The 17,498-nt window shown below is 47.2% G+C and overlaps 1 protein-coding gene across 2 annotated transcripts in view; it reads left to right on the top strand.

Annotated features, from left to right (window-relative positions):
- The window catches only part of ASAP2 (ArfGAP with SH3 domain, ankyrin repeat and PH domain 2), a 1,186,778-nt gene that overhangs the window by 680,081 nt on the left and 489,199 nt on the right, over positions 1-17,498 (top strand). For both annotated transcript variants that reach the window (XM_086926365.1, XM_086926364.1), the window contains exon 18: positions 1,383-1,468. In XM_086926365.1, coding sequence (XP_086782491.1) covers positions 1,383-1,468 — 86 coding nt within the window. The remainder of the gene's footprint in view (positions 1-1,382; positions 1,469-17,498) is intronic.

Below are 17,498 nucleotides of genomic sequence, written 5' to 3'. Positions count from 1 at the left end.
CCACAGCATCATTGGGTACTGTTCGTTGGTAAATCTAGCATAGAAAAACTTTTTTCCGAAGCTGCAGGTGGACTTATCCATTCCTATGTGCCAGAGCCCTGCCTAGGCGAGAGTGGACTGCGAATCAGTAATAACGTTTAATTTAGAATTAACGAAAATGGTGAGCACTAACTAGCACCTTGCCCGATAGGGAAAAACTGATTTTGAGTTTACATTTTAGAGCACAAATGAACTGTGTGCTACTTTGCGTTATGCTAATTTTGTAAGTTCATGTCCAAAATAGATGTCTGAATCCTCTAAAACGTATCCTTTATTACTATTCTGTATCTTTGGAATTGCACCTAGCTAGTTAGACACTCTGTTAATTAACTTGTCACAAAATTGTAAACTTAATGACTTTGGACCGCACTGGCAAAGTATAACATTTTACATGCTTAATACATTTTTTTTTAATGTGTAGTCTTTTGTTACCATTTTGTTAAAGTAATATATGTAATTTGAATTCCAGGATATTATTTCCAAATAGTAGGAGTTAATTAATGGAAGGAAGAGTGCAGATCATCTGATTGGATGATGAAAAGAAGAAAAATAGTATTTTAGTGTCTTTATCAATGTGTCCGTATTTGAAAATGTATATTCAGATTTTCTTTAAAACATTTTTATTAAACTGTATCCGTTTTCTGGATTTGTGTATTACGTTAGTGAATTATTTTTTGGTATTAAAGAATTCTCCTAGCACATATTGTTTTAAAACTGTAACCATTTTGTAGAATAATTCATTTTTTGTGTCTACGGATCTTAATGCGATAGTGTCTTTAAGCAAAGTTAAAAAATCATCACTGGCATTTGTGGGAATAACTCCTAGTCCTGGACTTCTAACACTATTCAAAGTAATTTAAAAAATAACCCATTGAAAGACACAATTAGGAAAACTCATACAAATATTTAAATATTGACAAAAAAACTAAACGTTAAACATTACTAAAAACATAAGCTGATATAAATTATATATCAGATATGAAATAAAAAAATAAAGTCCACTCCAGGTTTAATCGTTGGTGTGCACGTAAAGTTGTGGAAATTATATTTGCATAAAAATATTTATTACTCCATAAATTGAGATCTGCTTGTTAAATTAAAATATATATATATATATATATATATATATATATATATATATATATATATATATATATATTCAGTTTGAGCATGACCTACAACATAAGCTCAAAAAGCACACATTTGTTACATGTCCTACATTCCAAGAAAAGTAAAACTACTTTTTTTACTGTTATTGTTCTAATGCACTCTGAGTATAGGAAACTAAGTAACAGTTTTTATTGACAGACGTTAATGGATAACTATATACATTTTTTTCTTAGGAACAAGGTGAAACTGCACTGCATCTTGCGGTCAGATCAGTTGATAGAACTTCTCTTCACATAGTTGACTTCTTAGTCCAGAACAGGTGAGTATTCTTTGTTTTTCTGGTTTCATTCAAATGCATTTGCGTGTTCTTGTTTTGCTTGTTTAATTGACCATATGCAATCTACACTGTCTAAAGAGAGGGTGTTAATTTAGTTATGTACATTTATTTAATAGTCAGTTACAAATTGAGATCATATCAGCAAACGTCCCATAATATTTCACAGTGTGTTACCTTTGATGGCTTTTTAGTAATACTTGATCTTTAAAACTCTTTTTCTGATGGATAATTTAACCCACAGACTCTTTACCTTTATATTCCCCAGGCATCAAACTGGATCTGGAAATTATACAACAGTACTCCTGCCCAGGGTTAGGTAGCATCATGTAGCTCTGCATCAATAGCTTTCTGCTCCGAAAGTGATGGACAAAACCACATACTAGTGCCAACAATGCTTGCTGACATCAGTGTCTTTCTTTCTGCGCTTTCAGAGGCGGAGCCAGAATTTCTCTTTGGGCTTCAAGACCATACATTTTTTCAAGGTTTACCAGTGTGCAACTAAAAATGTCATCCCTTAAAACGACATGGTTCAAACAATGTAGGTACTGTTGCAAACAGATATCTGGGACCAGACCTTCATGAAGTATGTTTGTGGTGTCTCAGGTCAGTGCTATACTCCAGGGCCTGTGACAACTGTGCCCGATGAACCTGAAGACCATACAGAACTGTGAGGCCATCCCCTAACATAAGACTCCACAATGTGACCGATTGAAGTCGAAAGGAAGGTCATCATCCTGTTATCGAGGCTTTGCCCTCCTATTTTATCTACCCCGAACCTTCAACGACCATCCGGGCAGCTTGTGGAAAAGCATCTGTCTGTCTTGCTACCGAAGTGCGGGCCCTTTTGATTAAAGAAGCCATAGAGAAGGTTCTGGCCTCTGAAGTAATAACTCCCACCACAACCTTGTACTAAAGAAGGACAAAGGTTATCATCCTATTTTAAACCTTTGTCTTCCTGTAAAAGGGCAAATCCAAGATGCTCACACTAGCCAAGTTCCTGTCTGCCCTAGAACCCAGAGACTTCCATATCCCCATGCTACGTGCCCACGAACTTTACCTGCTGTTCAAAGTGGGCCAGGAGCATTTTCAGTTCATAGTGCTCCCCTTTGGCCTTAACATCGCCCCTCATGTGTTCATAAAAGTTATGGTGCTGGTGGCAGCACACCTTCGGAGCTTGGGCTACCAGCCCTCTTCTCCCCTAATGACCGGCTGCTGAATGCAGGCTCCCCCCAGGCAGTGATCAACCACCTCCAGATGACGCAAACCTTCTAACATCATTGGGGTTCAATATTGATGTCACTTCTTCGCAGAGGCTCCTGTTCATCAGAGCTATTGTGGATGCTGCATTGTTTTGTGCCTTTCTCCTAGAGTATTCAGGCTATGAACCTGATGTATCCACCGTGGTCCTGGATCTCATTGTGGATCCTTCTGAGGCTTCTGCAGTAGTTGGCCTCCTGCATACTGCCGGCCAAACATGGTAGGTAACGCATGTGGGCTCTGCAGTGGGACCTCAAATCACAGAGGGCACATCATCAGGGGAATTTTTAGGATTGTATCCACATCTTAGAGGAGACTGCAAAAGGCCTGCAGTGGTGGCTGCTGGACAGCAATTGGGCCAGTGGCAGAACCCTCACCTTACCCCTGCCAGAGCTGACTGTGGCCACAGACTTACCAATGCTGAGTTGGAAAGGTTTAGGTGAGGTGTTGATCTTAGGCCTCTGGTCTCTGATGGAGACTCTACTCCACATCACTTTGTTGACTTGAGGGTGATTGAAAGCCTTCCTTTCCACCACCAGATGAAGAACAACACCAGGGCCATGTGGTACTGCAACCGGCAGGGTAGGGTGGGGTCTTGGGTCCTGAGTCAGGAGAATCTGATAAAGACTACTAACCACAGATTCCTTACCTTAGAATATTTCCTAGGCATTAACCACATGCGCGCTGTGCTTATTCTGCTGGAATGCTGATTTTTCAAAAAACCCATTGTTCATGACGAGCTGGGCTCGTCATCAGTGTTTGAGGAGGCTACACCATGACGAGCCCAGCTCGTCATCAGCCTCAAAGGGGTTAAACTTGATCCAGAAATGTTTGGAGCAGTACCTCTGAGCACTAGAAAGTGGTGTTGATTGGCTCCTCATTGTCCTTGCCATAAGAAACTTGATCTGTAGTTATATAGGCACCATCCCAGCGTGCTGAGTTCTTTTCTTTCCACCCCATCAGCACAGATATGGAGGGAGCTACCTCAGTCTACTTTTTGGGCTATTTTTTTGTTTTACTTTTTGCTTTTCTCTCAGCCTGCAAATGGATATCCCATAACAACTCTGGAGTTTAAAATCTATAGTTCCTGTTACTGGGACAGACCCCCCACCTGTTTTGTCCCTGGTGCCTGAAGCCAGGTCACGACTCCAAGGCCTTTGAAGACTCTTGTGCCATGAATCCTAAGGCACTTCAGGGGTGGTTGTTGATGCTCCTCGTCACCTGACATTGAACGTCTTCACGATGCTCCAGATCATGATTACGCTGAAGGTCCCAGGATCGCTTGCAGAGCTGCTCCTGGCCATCATCGTTGCGATCAAAATAATTTTCAGGTAAATCCCACAAAATGTTCTCAAAATCCATGAAGTCCAAATGCTCTTTGACATTGCTGTGCCAGCTGCTTAGTCTGTGCCTCTCCTCGCCTCACAGTATTTTCTGGAGCGGAGCAACCCCCGTCCGAGCCAAGGACTATTATGAGGCCATACACCTTTTATTTGCTAGCAAGGCTTCTCTGGATCGACTTAGGGCCCCTTGGCTATGAAGAGAGCTCCCACTGGATTCCTGCCAGCGGGTCTGCCCATGCCACCAGTCGGGCCCCTTGGATCTGATGCTAAATCCGGAGCTGCTCCACCCATGAAATGGTGACCTTCCCCAAAGCCTGCTCCATTGCTGTAGTTCCCGGTGCCGCCGACACCCTACGGTGGTGCCAAACACCATTGTCATACCCAACTCCAATACGGAGCCGGATCGGCATTACCAAACACCGAACCTGGCGGTTTCTGGAACCCACGCCTTTTTTCTTTGATTAGCCCAGAGAGGAGTACGATTGGGAGTATTTATGGATCTTTATGGCTACTCTAACCCCTTAGAAGAGTCCGAAGAAAACTGGAATGAGGTGGATGTCAATGGTTTGGATACATCGCTAGACACTGGCCTGGTCTGTCCTTCTCCTTCTGTTGCTACAGAAGAAGGGTCATTATTTGCCATGGTGGTGCTTAGGACGGCTGAGGTTCTGAACCTCATGCTGTCCCCGGTGACAGTCAAGAACGACGTCTAGACAGAGGTCTTTTAGTCTGGAGTCGCCTCCCATCCCCTCGGACCTCTCCTCCCATTTAGTGAAGCCCTCACTAACGTCCTGCACAGGTCACGTGCGAAGCGCTGTACACAGGCTCCTGTGCACAGAACAATTTCCTGCTGCCATAGTCCCGCTCCTTGGTACCCAGTTTTCCTCATCCAACAACCCACCCCAGAGAGCCTGGTTGTCCTGACCTCCACGTCCAAAGTCAGCCTCAGTGCTTTCCCCAACACACCACTGTACAACTGGCTTCTCAGGGGATGTCCAGGCTTCCTTTATGGACATGCATGGGATCCTGGACCAGTTCCCACTTCCAAACAAGTGGTGAGAAATTTAGGAATTAAACTTGATCATACACTATCCTTAAGAGACGAGGTTAACACCACATGTGGGACTTATTATGCCACAATGAGGCTATTAAAAAGTATTTCCATGGTTATCTTCCACCTTTAGCAAAAACAGTGGTCCAGGCACTTGGAACTATGGAAATGCATTGTTAGTTGCAGCAAATGACACCTTGCTAGTTTAACTACAGGTCGTTTAGAACACTGCTACCCGGTTGATGTGTAGTTTACCTTCTCAGTCATCCTTGGGTCATACATTAAAAGAATTACATTGGCTGCCCATAAAAAAGGGCAATCTTCAAGCTCTGTTGCTTGACTCATAAGGCTCTTTATCAGTCTAAGCGTATCTCCGTTCAAACTGAGTTATTACTTGCCTTCCAGACAGTTAAAATCTTCTGATAACGCCTTTTTACAGGTTCCACGTATCTGGACTGCCAGATTTGGCGGTAAGGCTTGCTCATATCTGGCTCCTCATTTTTGTAACCATCTTCCTCTCTATACTCGCACCTGCTCCAATTTTATGAATTTCAGGAAGATGCTCAAATAGTTGTTCTAGATAGTTTTTTACCTGCCTGCTCAGCGGAAGCGCCAAGATACTCCTTCTGTAGGGAGTTGTGCGAGATATGAAGTACATATAACATAACATAACTTGCCATTCTATGGCACCCACCTCTTTGTCGATAAGGCAGATTCGGCGCTATAATTTGATCGCCGACCACACATTGTTTTGTTTTAAACCTTGCACTCACCTCGGTCCACCGAGGGCTTCGCCTGATTATTGTGGAGGGTGTTTGTGCTAATCACAGTCCTCTCTTGACTGCTCATCGACAACGGCACGAGTAGAGGTAGTGGCTCCGACGGGCACGGGCCTAGAGCCCCGTACACTACTTAATGCTGATGTCTGGCAACCCGCGCAGCGGATGCCCCACTGGCGCGCCAAAGGAAAGCCCGTCTGCGCCCGACCGAGGCCAGAGGCCATGACCCCTGGTCAAATGGCTTCAAAAAGACTGATGTTCACATCTGATCAAATTTTAGCTCTTTGTCCCCCTCCCGCAAAGGGTTGCAAACGTTACTCTGCCGAAAATATACCTGGCAAAATCTGTCCTTGTTGTAACTTTTCACCCGTATGTCACCTGCTAAACCCCCCTAGTATCTCTAGACATACTCCTCCTACACACACCACGGTTCCACCTACCAAGGACCTTGTGTTCTTTAGCATTAACTGTTGTTCACTCCCCAGACACAAGTTGGGCATTTTCAATCTTCTCTGGGACGAACAACCAGAGGCGGTATTCCTTAAGGAGACCTGGCTTAATGAAAGTGCCGGTCCTGACATAGCTGCAGCATTACCACTTAATTATGCAACTCTTCGAAATGACAGAGTCTCCAAATCAGGAGGGGGCATAGCTATTATTTTTAAAAATTGCCTTCAATGTCAATTCGATCCTATAGACATCCCAGAGTGTGAAGCAGCACTCTTCAAGCTAGCATTAAACCCCAACTGCACGCTCACTGGCCTACTTGTGTATCGCCCACCATGACACCCGACATTATGGACCTCCTCCTTTCCTAGTTACATTGCCCCCTTACTTATGAGCTCTAAAAATTTCTCACTTACATTTAGACGATCTGTCCAGTGCAACATGTAGCAATTTCTTTGCTGACCTAGCTGCATTGAACATAAACCAACTTAATTCTGGCCCAACACACAAGGCTGATCACCTGTTGGACCCGATTTTCTCTAGTCTTCCCCAGTTTCAATGTACTCCGGCAGTCCCCCTGAGTTGGTCGGATCACTTTCTTTCTAAATTTAGTCTTGCTTCTCCTTTCTCTTCGGCTCCTTCTATTCCTTCTGTGGTGACCCCGAAAAGAAACTGGAAAAAACTCGACCTAATCACGTTAAATAAATCTCTATGCTCAGATGTACCCCCTGCTGACCTCGAAGTTGACGCACAAGCCACAAATATTCATGATTGACTCTCTAATGCCATAGACTCCTGTCTCCCTCGCTTGCATAAAAAACTGAATAACCACCGACCCCCGCACCATGGTTTAATGACATCTTAAAAAAGGAAAAATCTAAATGCAAAGCGTTAGTACATAAATGGAGGAGAAACTACAACCCTGAATCAAAAATCGTTTACACCAAAGCTAGAAATATCTATCACAACTTGTGCAATTCTACGAGGGCCAGTTTTATTTCAGCCACCATTTCCAAAGCTTTTAACTGCTCAAAAACTCTTTTTAGCACAGTGAAAGAACTGGCCGGCTCCAAAACAACTGCCAATCCTCGGCCATTAGATGAACGTCAATGTGACGATCTTGCCCAATTCTTAACAACCAAAATTGAAACAATGCAGACGGAGATCATAAACTCTGTTTCTTGCAGACCTTCTCGGACCCAAACCAAAACTCTGCCCAGTACTGTACCTTTCTCCACTGACTACACAAATGCTTCTCAATACATGCCTCCACTAGAGTCCTCTACCTCAACGTCATTGAAAGTTCCCGGGCCACTTTTATACTGCGATTCCTTGAGACCAGTGGCTGTCCTGCAATGCAAGCCTCCAATGGAATCCTTCACCCCCACACCACATTTAGTTTCCTGGACACTTTTAAATCTTGATTCCCTGAAAACCATTCTGAACAAAATCAAATCCGACTCTACCAAGGACCCTCTCCCAACTTCCATAATGAAGCAATTATGCACCTCCCATCTGCAGGTGATTTTAAGTGCCCTAAATGCATGACTGCTGGAGTCCAAGGTTCTGGCACTCTGGAAACATTCCATGGTGAAACCCACCGCTGATCCAGATATTTCTGGCAACTATAGACCAATGTCAATTCTACCAGCCTTCTCAAAAATTCTTGAAAGGCATATTCATTTCCATCTCTCACAATTTACCGAAACAAATAATATTCTCCACCCCTCTCAATCCGGTTTTCAAACTGGTTTCTCCACAGAGACAGTACTGTTGGGAGTCAATGAAAGACTACGACATCATATGGATGCCGGACAGACAGTAGCACTAATATTGTTAGACCTCAGTGCGGCGTTCGACACATCTCCCACTTTCTCTTAATCCACACACTGAAGTCTTTTGGCATATGTGGTTCAGCTCTTGACTGGATTACTTCCTTTCTCGACAACCGCACTTATCAAATTTCATCTGCCACAGCTTGCTCCAAGGTCTACACATCCCCATATGGAGTTCCCCAAGGTTCGATCCTGAGCCCACTGCTCTTTAATCTGTATGTCAGACCGTTAGCAGACATCGCGGAACAAGCTGGTCTAACGCTTTTCACTTATGCTGACGACTCACAGATCATTTTCTCCCTCTCTAACTCTGACCCTTCTGCTCCCTCTCTTCTCCAACAGGGTCTTAGTAAAATTTCTACGTGGATGAGTCACAATCTCCTTAAATTAAACGGTGGAAAAACCAAAATACAAATTCTAGGAAAAAATAAAGACCTTTGGAGCACTCCAGCTATGTCCGAAATTTGGGCATCATAATTTGGGCATCATCATCAGCGAAACCTGCCATCAAGGCCCTGCACTGGCTCCCTGTTCGCCAAAGGGTGGAATTCAAAGCCATGTGTACGGCTTACAAACTGATTAACGGAAGCGGCCCCTCGATCCTCAGCGACCTGGTTACGCCCTATAAAGCTCCCAGATCCCTGCGGTCCGAGAATGAACATCTAGCCAACATCCCCAAATTTAAAAAGACTCGCACTGGAGGTCGACGATTCTCTGTGAAAGCCTCCACGGGTTGGAATTCTCTCCCACGTACTCTCAGACTCGAACCCAACTACTTAGGGTTCAGAAAAAAACTGAAAACTCTCCTATTCCCTAAGTAATGCCATCCCCCTCTTTCCTCTCTTCTGGATATACAAACCTTCATAGCGCGGGGATGCCTCCGGGTCACCAGGCGCTTTATAAATCGCCAAATAAATAAATAATTGACGATGCACTGACCATGCAACAGCAAACAGTTAAAACCACTGCACTTTGCTTTACCATCTTAAAATGGCTTAGGAAAATTATTTGGATGCTACCTGCTGCCACCCAAAAAGCCGTGGTCCATGCCCTCTTCACCTCATGACTTGACTAAGGGAACGTACTGTACCTGGGATCTAATAAGGCAGTTACCCGTAGACTGCAGTTGGTTCAGAACTCTGCGGCTAGGCTCCTCTGCAGGAGACCCAAAGCCTCCTCTACATCGGAACATCTGCGCGGTGTACATTGGCTCAGGGTGGAGAACCGTAATCAGTTCAAAGCCCTGAACTATATGTTCAAATTCAAAACTGGCACTGCACCTTCAGTCACTTGTTCACCCCTATGTTACCACCCGCCATCTGCGGTCCGAATCGAAGTGTACTTTTGTGGTGCCTAGAGTCAAACTGGCCAGGATGGGGGGAAGATCTTTTTATCCAGTATTTGGGTGTCTTTCATAGATTCACATGCCTGAATCATTCCCCGTCGTCGAGACGGGAGCCTCCGGTAAATAAAAAAGTAATGTCCTATAGACATACATAGAGAAAATAGGACTAAGGGCCCCCCCTTAGTAGCCTTTCCTTGTCCTTATGTAAAAAGGACCAAACTCACAGTCAGCCAATCAGCTCCGACCTCCCTCTAGAACCTTCCTGGGAGGAGCCTCAGTCCCTCAGATTTTCTACCGCACGTTGTGCTAGGGAGTCTCCAGCCTGAGCTCTCCTCAGGATTCCTCAAAATCATCTAACTTTCTTTGAAAGTGTTTCTTCAATCTCAACTCTTCAAGGATTACTTCACTACACTGTTCTGCAGTAAGTGTTTTCTTTCCACTACTTTCTTCCATGTCTGAATCACAGAAGAAAGCCCTTTTCAGGGCCTGCTCTTCATGTGGGAAGAAAAGGATCCATGTGGATGATAAGCATGACCTGTGCTTATATTGCCTTTACCCGGACCACGTCTCGGACAAATGCAGAATATGTAGGGCTTTCCCTAAAAAGACAGTGAGGGACAGAGAAGGACGCCTTCTCATCTGGCTCGATAGGCTTAAGGACAGAGACACTCTGGAATCATCTGAAGGCAGTGTTTCCAAGTCCTCAGAAATCTCTAAAAAGAGGCCTAGGGTAACTTCCCCTGGCCCCTCAGACACTCCTCCTAAGAAGGCACACAAGAAGTCTTCAGAGGCAAGATCCACGACATCTTCAGTGTCTGTTCAGGAAGATCAAACCTTTAAAAAGCCTGCTCCGTCATCTACCAGACATGCCCAGAGGACTACCTCAGTCACTACCACTGTGTCGACGACATCAGCGTCGTCGCCTTCAGCGTCGACGACGACGACTACATCCTCGTCATCAGGTAGACCTGTCTCCTCTATTATTCTACTGACATCGTCGTCGATGACGAAGACCCTGTCGACGACGAGGACTACACCGACGATGACGTCGTCGTCGACGAGCCCATCATCGTCGAAGACACCGTCGACGATGAATACGTCGACGAGGGAGTCGACGACGAAGACACCGTCGACGAAGACACCGTCGACGAAGACGCCGTCGACGAAGACACCATCGACGACGGGCCCGTCGTCGACGAGAGCACCGATGACGACAACATCGAAGTCGTCGTCGACGACCAAGGTACCGTCGACCACCCCACCGTCGACGGGGACACCGTCGACGGAAGACTCGTCGTCGAAGATGGCACTGTCTGAGCCATGGAAAAAGTCCAGGCTTGTGGAGGTGTCGGCCCTCGTGCTACCGCCGTCGACGACACCCTCGACGACGGCAGGGTCAAATGCTACGTCTGGCAAGACTACCAAGCTGCAAATTACCCCGGAAACAACGTCTCCGAGCAAAGTGGAAAAGCAGCCACCTCAGGAAATCTTCCAAAGTGAAGAATCTGAAGAGGATGACCACCTGGGTCCCGCTACTTCTATCTCGGACCTTAATGTCAAATGCCAAAGCACCGATGAGGAACAGGAGGAGTTCACTTATCAGGAACACTCCGTCCACACTAGTGTCCGCACGGAGGTCACGCCCATGATATGCCTACCGGCGACTCTCGTCAATGACCTCCGGTACCTTGTACAAGATTACAAGCAACGCTTCCCGGATGCGGACAGTGGGAATCAGACACCTGTGGTACATACACCAGCGTCCGCCCCAAAACAGTCTCAACCTCTCCCTCAAACCCACCGTGACAAGGTCCAACCTCAGGTGGTGGACTCCTCAGACGAAGATGAGGATGAGGAGGAGTTAGAGTAAGGAGAGGTCCAGGAGGTCCACTCGGACCACGACGAGGAGGATGAGTATGTGGCATCATCCCCTGCTTCACCACAACCACGCCAAGCGGACTCACCGCCTGTGGACATTGGCGGCTTCCACAAACTTGTGGAAAGGGCGGCGAAGAGATTCCATATGGTCGTGGAATCAACTGAAACGGAATGCTTCTTGCACGATTTCAAAGAGCAGCCGCAAAAGTCGACTAAATCTATTCCAATTATAGAGTTCTTATGGGAGCAGGGCAAAAAATTAATGATGACTCCCGCGTCTGTGCCCGCGGTTGTTCCACGCCTGGACAAGAAATACAAAGCACCACTTACAGCGGCGGCTTGCCTCAACGGACACCCCAAACCTGATTCGGTAGTTACGCAGGCGGCCCAGAAGAACTCCTGCAACCCTTCCTCCCCGCTGTCCGCCCCTCCAGACAAAGAAGGCAGGAAGCTTGACACGATTAGGAAAAGATTCACGAGAACATCGGCCATGACCATCAAGGTGGCCAACTCCATTGCCTTGTTGGGACGTTACAATCGCCAACTTTGGGAAGACATAGCCCCTTATGTAAAGTAACTGCCTGACGCAGTCCAGGGTGAAGTCAAGGCTCTCCTTGTAGAAGGTCAAACTTCAGCTGCGGAAATAATTGACTGTGCTATTGACGCAGCCATGACTGGCTTCCGTCAGCTTGCTGGAGCTGCTGTTCTGCGCCGTCAAGGGTGGCTGAAAGCGACGTCGTTCCGCCAGGAGGTACAAGCGAAGGTGCTAGACATGCCCTTCGACGGCCAGCATCTTTTTGGGGACAAAATCGACAAGGCACTGCAAACCATAAAGAAGGACACCGATACTGCCAGGGCACTGGGCACTTTGCAGTCGCGAAACCAGTCCTTTCGAGGCAACCGATCCAGGGGTCAGTCCTCTTATCGAGGTTCCTATCAGAACAGGTCCTCGTATTCCTACAATAACAAGAACCAATACCAACACAAGCAACAACAGCAAGGTCGTCAGTCTTCATACGGAAGATCTAACTTCAGAGGCAAGAATCCCAAGAGGGGCACTGGCGGCCGCCAGTGACCGATTACTCCAGCCAGTCCTACCACCCTCTCCATCCTTTCAAATTGGAGGAAAGTTGACCCATTTCCTCACCAATTGGCAACACATCACCACGGACCGGTGGGTTCTCCAAATGATACGATTCGGCCATTCTCTCGAATTCACCACCATCCCTCCCAATACACCTCCCCAACGGCGAGCGCACAAACACCTACGCCTGCTTCTTCAGGAACTTTCTGTCATGCTACAGAAAGGAGCAATCGAACGAGTTCCAGCATCCTTAAAGGGGAAGGGGTTTTATTCCCACTTCTTTCTTGTACGACAGAAGGAGAACAAGTGGAGGCCCATTCTAGACCTCAGAACGCTGAACGCTTTCCTGCGGAGCCAATCGTTCAGGATGGTGACGATCCAAGAAATCCTGGGCACTCTGGAAAAAGGAGATTTCATGACATCCTTAGATCTCCAGGATGCCTACTACCACATCCCCATCCTCAAGCGCCACAGAAAATTCCTGAGGTTCGAGGTTGCAGGCCGACATTATCAGTTCAAAGTCCTGCCGTTTGGCCTCAAATCCGCGCCGCGGATTTTCACAAACTGCCTTGCACCGGTGGCGGCCTTTTTACGTCAGCTGGGTCACCAAGTCTTCCCCTACCTAGACGACTGGCTGGTGAAAGCACCCTCACCAGAAGGCGCGGCCGAATCCTCCAGCGCCTGCACCAATCTTTTTCAGAAGCTGGGATTAACCCTCAATCTCAAAAAGTCCTGCATTATCCCTACGACAAAAATTACCTTCCTCGGGGCTACCTTGGACACGGAGTGCACAAGAGCCTTCCCCTCGAAGGAAAGGACGGACAAGATATTGTCCCTAGCTACGGCTGTGGCATCAAGAGCACACCTCAAAGTCCGGAGTTACACATCCCTCCTGGGAATGATGTCCTCCTGTATACTTCTAATCCCTCACTGCAGACTCAGGATGCGCCCGTTGTAGGAAGCTCTCACGAGCCAATGGACTCAAAGTACTGGCTCATTCGAGGACATTGTACGGATAACACCAAAAATGACCAGAAGTCTGGAATGGTGGAGGCGTCGCAAAAATCTAACCATAGGATTACCGTTTCTCCTTCCGGCGACACCTCTGGTGATCACCACGGACGCCTCCCTGGAAGGATGGGGCGCTGTTCTCCAGGACCTTCGGATCAGCGGCAAGTGGGACGCACAGGAAAAACTGCTCCATATAAAGCTCTTGGAGCTGAGAGCTGTCTATCTTGCTCTACAGGCCTTCCTACCGCGCATCCAGAACTCCCCAGTGCTCGTCAAAACAGACAACACCACGACGATGCACTATCTCAACAAACAGGGGGGAACGCGTTCGCTCGCTCTATCACGCGAATCCCAGAAAATCTGGAACTGGCTGGTGATACACGGAATCCAGCTCAAAGCGGACTATGTACCCGGAAAAGACAATACCATCGTGGACGCCCTGAGCAGACAACGATCCCTCTCCCACGAGTGGGAACTGAGCGACAACGCTCTGGCTCACATCTTCTCTCAATGGGGAGTCCCAAGAATCGACCTGTTTGCCACCAAGGACAACGCCAAATGCCCAAACTACGCAAGCTGGCGTCCCCAACAAGGGTCTCTGGGAAAGGCTTTTTCCATCGGTTGGTTCAACGTGTTTGCGTACGCTTTTCCTCCGTTTCCGATGATCCCGAGACTCCTCAGGAAGATGAAGGCGGAGCCCTGTACCCTGATACTGATTGCCCCGTTCTGGCCGAGGCAACACTGGTTCTCGGATCTGCTTCGACTTTCCATCAGGTCTCCGATTCGTCTGAGGCAGCACCCGAACCTCATAACGATGTCCAACGGGCAGGTACAGCACCCGAACCTCCAATCGCTCAAGTTATCGGCCTGGATCCTGAGCACAGAGAGTTCTGTGTCCTAAACATCCCACAGGACTGCAGGGATGTCCTAGCAAAAGCGAGAGCGGACAGTACAAACAAAACATACTCTCTCAAGTGGAAAAGGTTCTGCATTTGGTGTTCAGGCCAGGGCCTGCGACCTCTCGCTGTCACCCCTGAACAGATATTACCATACCTTCTACATTTGGCACAGTCAGGACTGGCACGTGCATCCATTAAGGTTCACCTGGCAGCTATCTCTAGGTTCACCAGAACTTTCACAGGACCTTCTCTGTGGTCAAGTAGACTTGTCAAGCAATTCCTGAAGGGGCTCTACAGATCCTTTCCGAGACCTCGGAAAGTCCCTCCGACATGGCAACTGAATCTGGTGCTCAACCAACTCATGAGACATCCGTTTGAACCCATTCATCGGGCATCTATCAAATACATCTCCTGGAAAACGGCACTCTTGCTCGCCTTAACATCAGCCAGGAGAGTGAGCGAGCTACAAGCTTTGTCCATTCAGGAACCATATCTGCAGTTCAGACAAGACAGGGTGGTTCTGAGACTAAACCCTAAATTCATACCAAAAGTGCCTTCGGACTTTCATCTCAATGAACCAATTGTCCTTAGGTCTTTATTTGCGAACCCTTCCACAGCAGCAGAAAGAGCTCTGCATTCTTTGGATCTCCAAAGATGCCTCAAGTTCTACCTGGATAAAACTAAGGCTATCAGGAAATCTTCACAACTGTTCGTGGCATACAGCAGTCCAAGAATGGGCCTGCCTCTCACGAAGCAAAGCATCTCGAGATGGATCTCCTCGGCGATTGCATTCTGCCACGACAAGGCCGGACGGCCTTTGACTGATCATGTTACTGCTCATTCCACCAGGGCGATGTCCACGTCAGCAGCACTGTTCGCTGGGGTGCCAATCTTGGACATATGCCGAGCGGCGACCTGGAAGTCGCCGCACACTTTCTCCAGACACTACTGCCTCGATATCGAACTTCAGAAGGATGTGGCAGTGGGCCAGGCGGTGCTTCGCCATCTCTTTCAGTGAGGTGAGCCTTCCTACATCCCGCCATCCAGGTATGCACATTCTTTGCTCTTGTGGTATTTTACTTATGCTATCATTCCATTTTATGTGATAATATATGCATTGTCTAACATGACTGCAGAGCGACATTACATCACAAATGTGCATATCTAATTGCTAGCTATTCTGATTCAGGCATGTGAATCTATGAAAGACACCCAAATACTGGATAAGAAATGCGTTACTTACCTGTAACAGCAGTTATCCAGTATTGGTGTCTTTCATAGATTCACATGCAACCCTCCCGCCTCCCCTGGAAGGACTCACATCCCTCTCGGACAATATTACGGCAACCTAGCTGGGTGCGTACGAAAATCTGAGGGACTGAGGCTCCTCCCAGGAAGGTTCTAGAGGGAGGTCGGAGCTGATTGGCTGACTGTGAGAGTTTGGTCCTTTTTACATAAGGACAAGGAAAGGCTACTAAGGGGAGGCCCTTAGGCCTATTTTCTCTATGTATGTCTATAGGACATTACTTTTTTATTTACCGGAGGCTCCCGTCTCGACGACGGGGAATGATTCAGGCATGTGAATCTATGAAAGACACCAATACTGGATAACTGCTGTTACAGGTAAGTAACGCATTTCTTCCTATTTAGGTCCTTTCCTTTGGAATACTCTCCTCCTGGCTTTACGTAAGGAAACTTCCTACACTACTTTTCGTCGAGCTTTAAAGACCTGGTTATTCAATCAATAATCTCATCTGTATGCCCTGCCATTTCTCAGAACAAAGTCCGTCTGGCGCGGGGAAACCCTTTTTGGGTAGCTGTTGTGCCCTACAAATTCAAGTAATAAATAAAATAAATAAATAAGGACAGCCTTGTAACTGCCTGCTTGATGGGTCTCTCCATTGCCCCATGCCAACGCTACTCTGCCTTTCTCCCCTACAGTAGCAATGGGAGGGGCTACCAACTGCGTCCACTCCATCCCAGTACCAAGGCCAACAGGCTCCCCAGTACTTTTGTAGCTGCAGACGTGGCTCCCACAAGCTTTGTGGGACACCCAGCCAGAGATCTACCCAGTCAACCGCCACCCAATCACTCCCTCCCCCCAGGCAGCAGCAACCTCAAAACTAGTCCACTCTCTTACCAACACAGGCACCCAGTGGGTGACAGGATCTGACACCACCTGCTCCACTGGCATTCCATAACATCAGACAAGTGGGTATTCCAAATTGTTTAATGAAGTTATTCTATTCCCTTCTTAGAAACTCAGCTACCCATGTCACCTTCAATAAACCGGCTGACAGAGGGCCACCTCTCCCGACTTCATTAGAAAGTTCAGGCTCTTTTGGCAAAAGGAGCCATTGTGAGCATGCTGGCATCAGAAGTAGGTCTTGGTTGCTACTACAGCTGCTTTCCGGTGCCCTGCTTTAGACCTGCGGTTTCTCAACTTCTTCCTGAAGGAGAAATTCAGGTGGCTCATGTTGGCTCAGGTTCTGTCTACCCTGGAGACTGGGTGGTAATGCTGGACTTGCAGAACACCAATTTCGATATACCCTTCTTGCCTGCTCACAGGCGTTACCTACCGTTCACAGTGGGCCGCAAGCATTTTCGATTCTCTGTGCTCCCGTTTCGGCTCTCCAGCAACCCTTTGGTATTTAGCAAGGTGCCAACAGTGGTTACAGCACATCTGCAGATGTCAGGGGTTGAAGTCTTCCTCAACAACTGGCTTGTGCCAATCAGCCATCTCCCAAGTACAAATTCAATTCACCCCACACCCCCTACCCCCAGACTGCAGCAGACCTCCAGTATTTGCTGCAGTTCACTATCAACATGCCGAATTCACACCTGACTGCCTCTTAAATGCTCCCTTTCATCTAAGCTGTTCCGGACAAAGTGCCTCTCTGGCCTATCCTTCGAAGTGGTGAGACCAAAATAGTCAGGCTATGATTCTGATGCTTTCATCCTCTATCTTGGATTTCGGTGAGACTGACTCTGGGGCTTATGGGCCTCTTGGCCTCCTGCACCCTGCTTGTAACATATGTAGGCTTTACAGTGGGAACCTGAAGTTCAAGTTGGTGCAGCATCAG

Source organism: Lissotriton vulgaris, chromosome 6 (genome assembly GCF_964263255.1).
Source record: "Lissotriton vulgaris chromosome 6, aLisVul1.2, whole genome shotgun sequence".
In the NCBI taxonomy this organism is placed as follows: Eukaryota; Metazoa; Chordata; class Amphibia; order Caudata; family Salamandridae; genus Lissotriton; species Lissotriton vulgaris.
The sequence above is the reverse complement of the archived record's forward strand: the minus strand, read 5'-3'. Positions and strand labels throughout refer to the sequence as shown.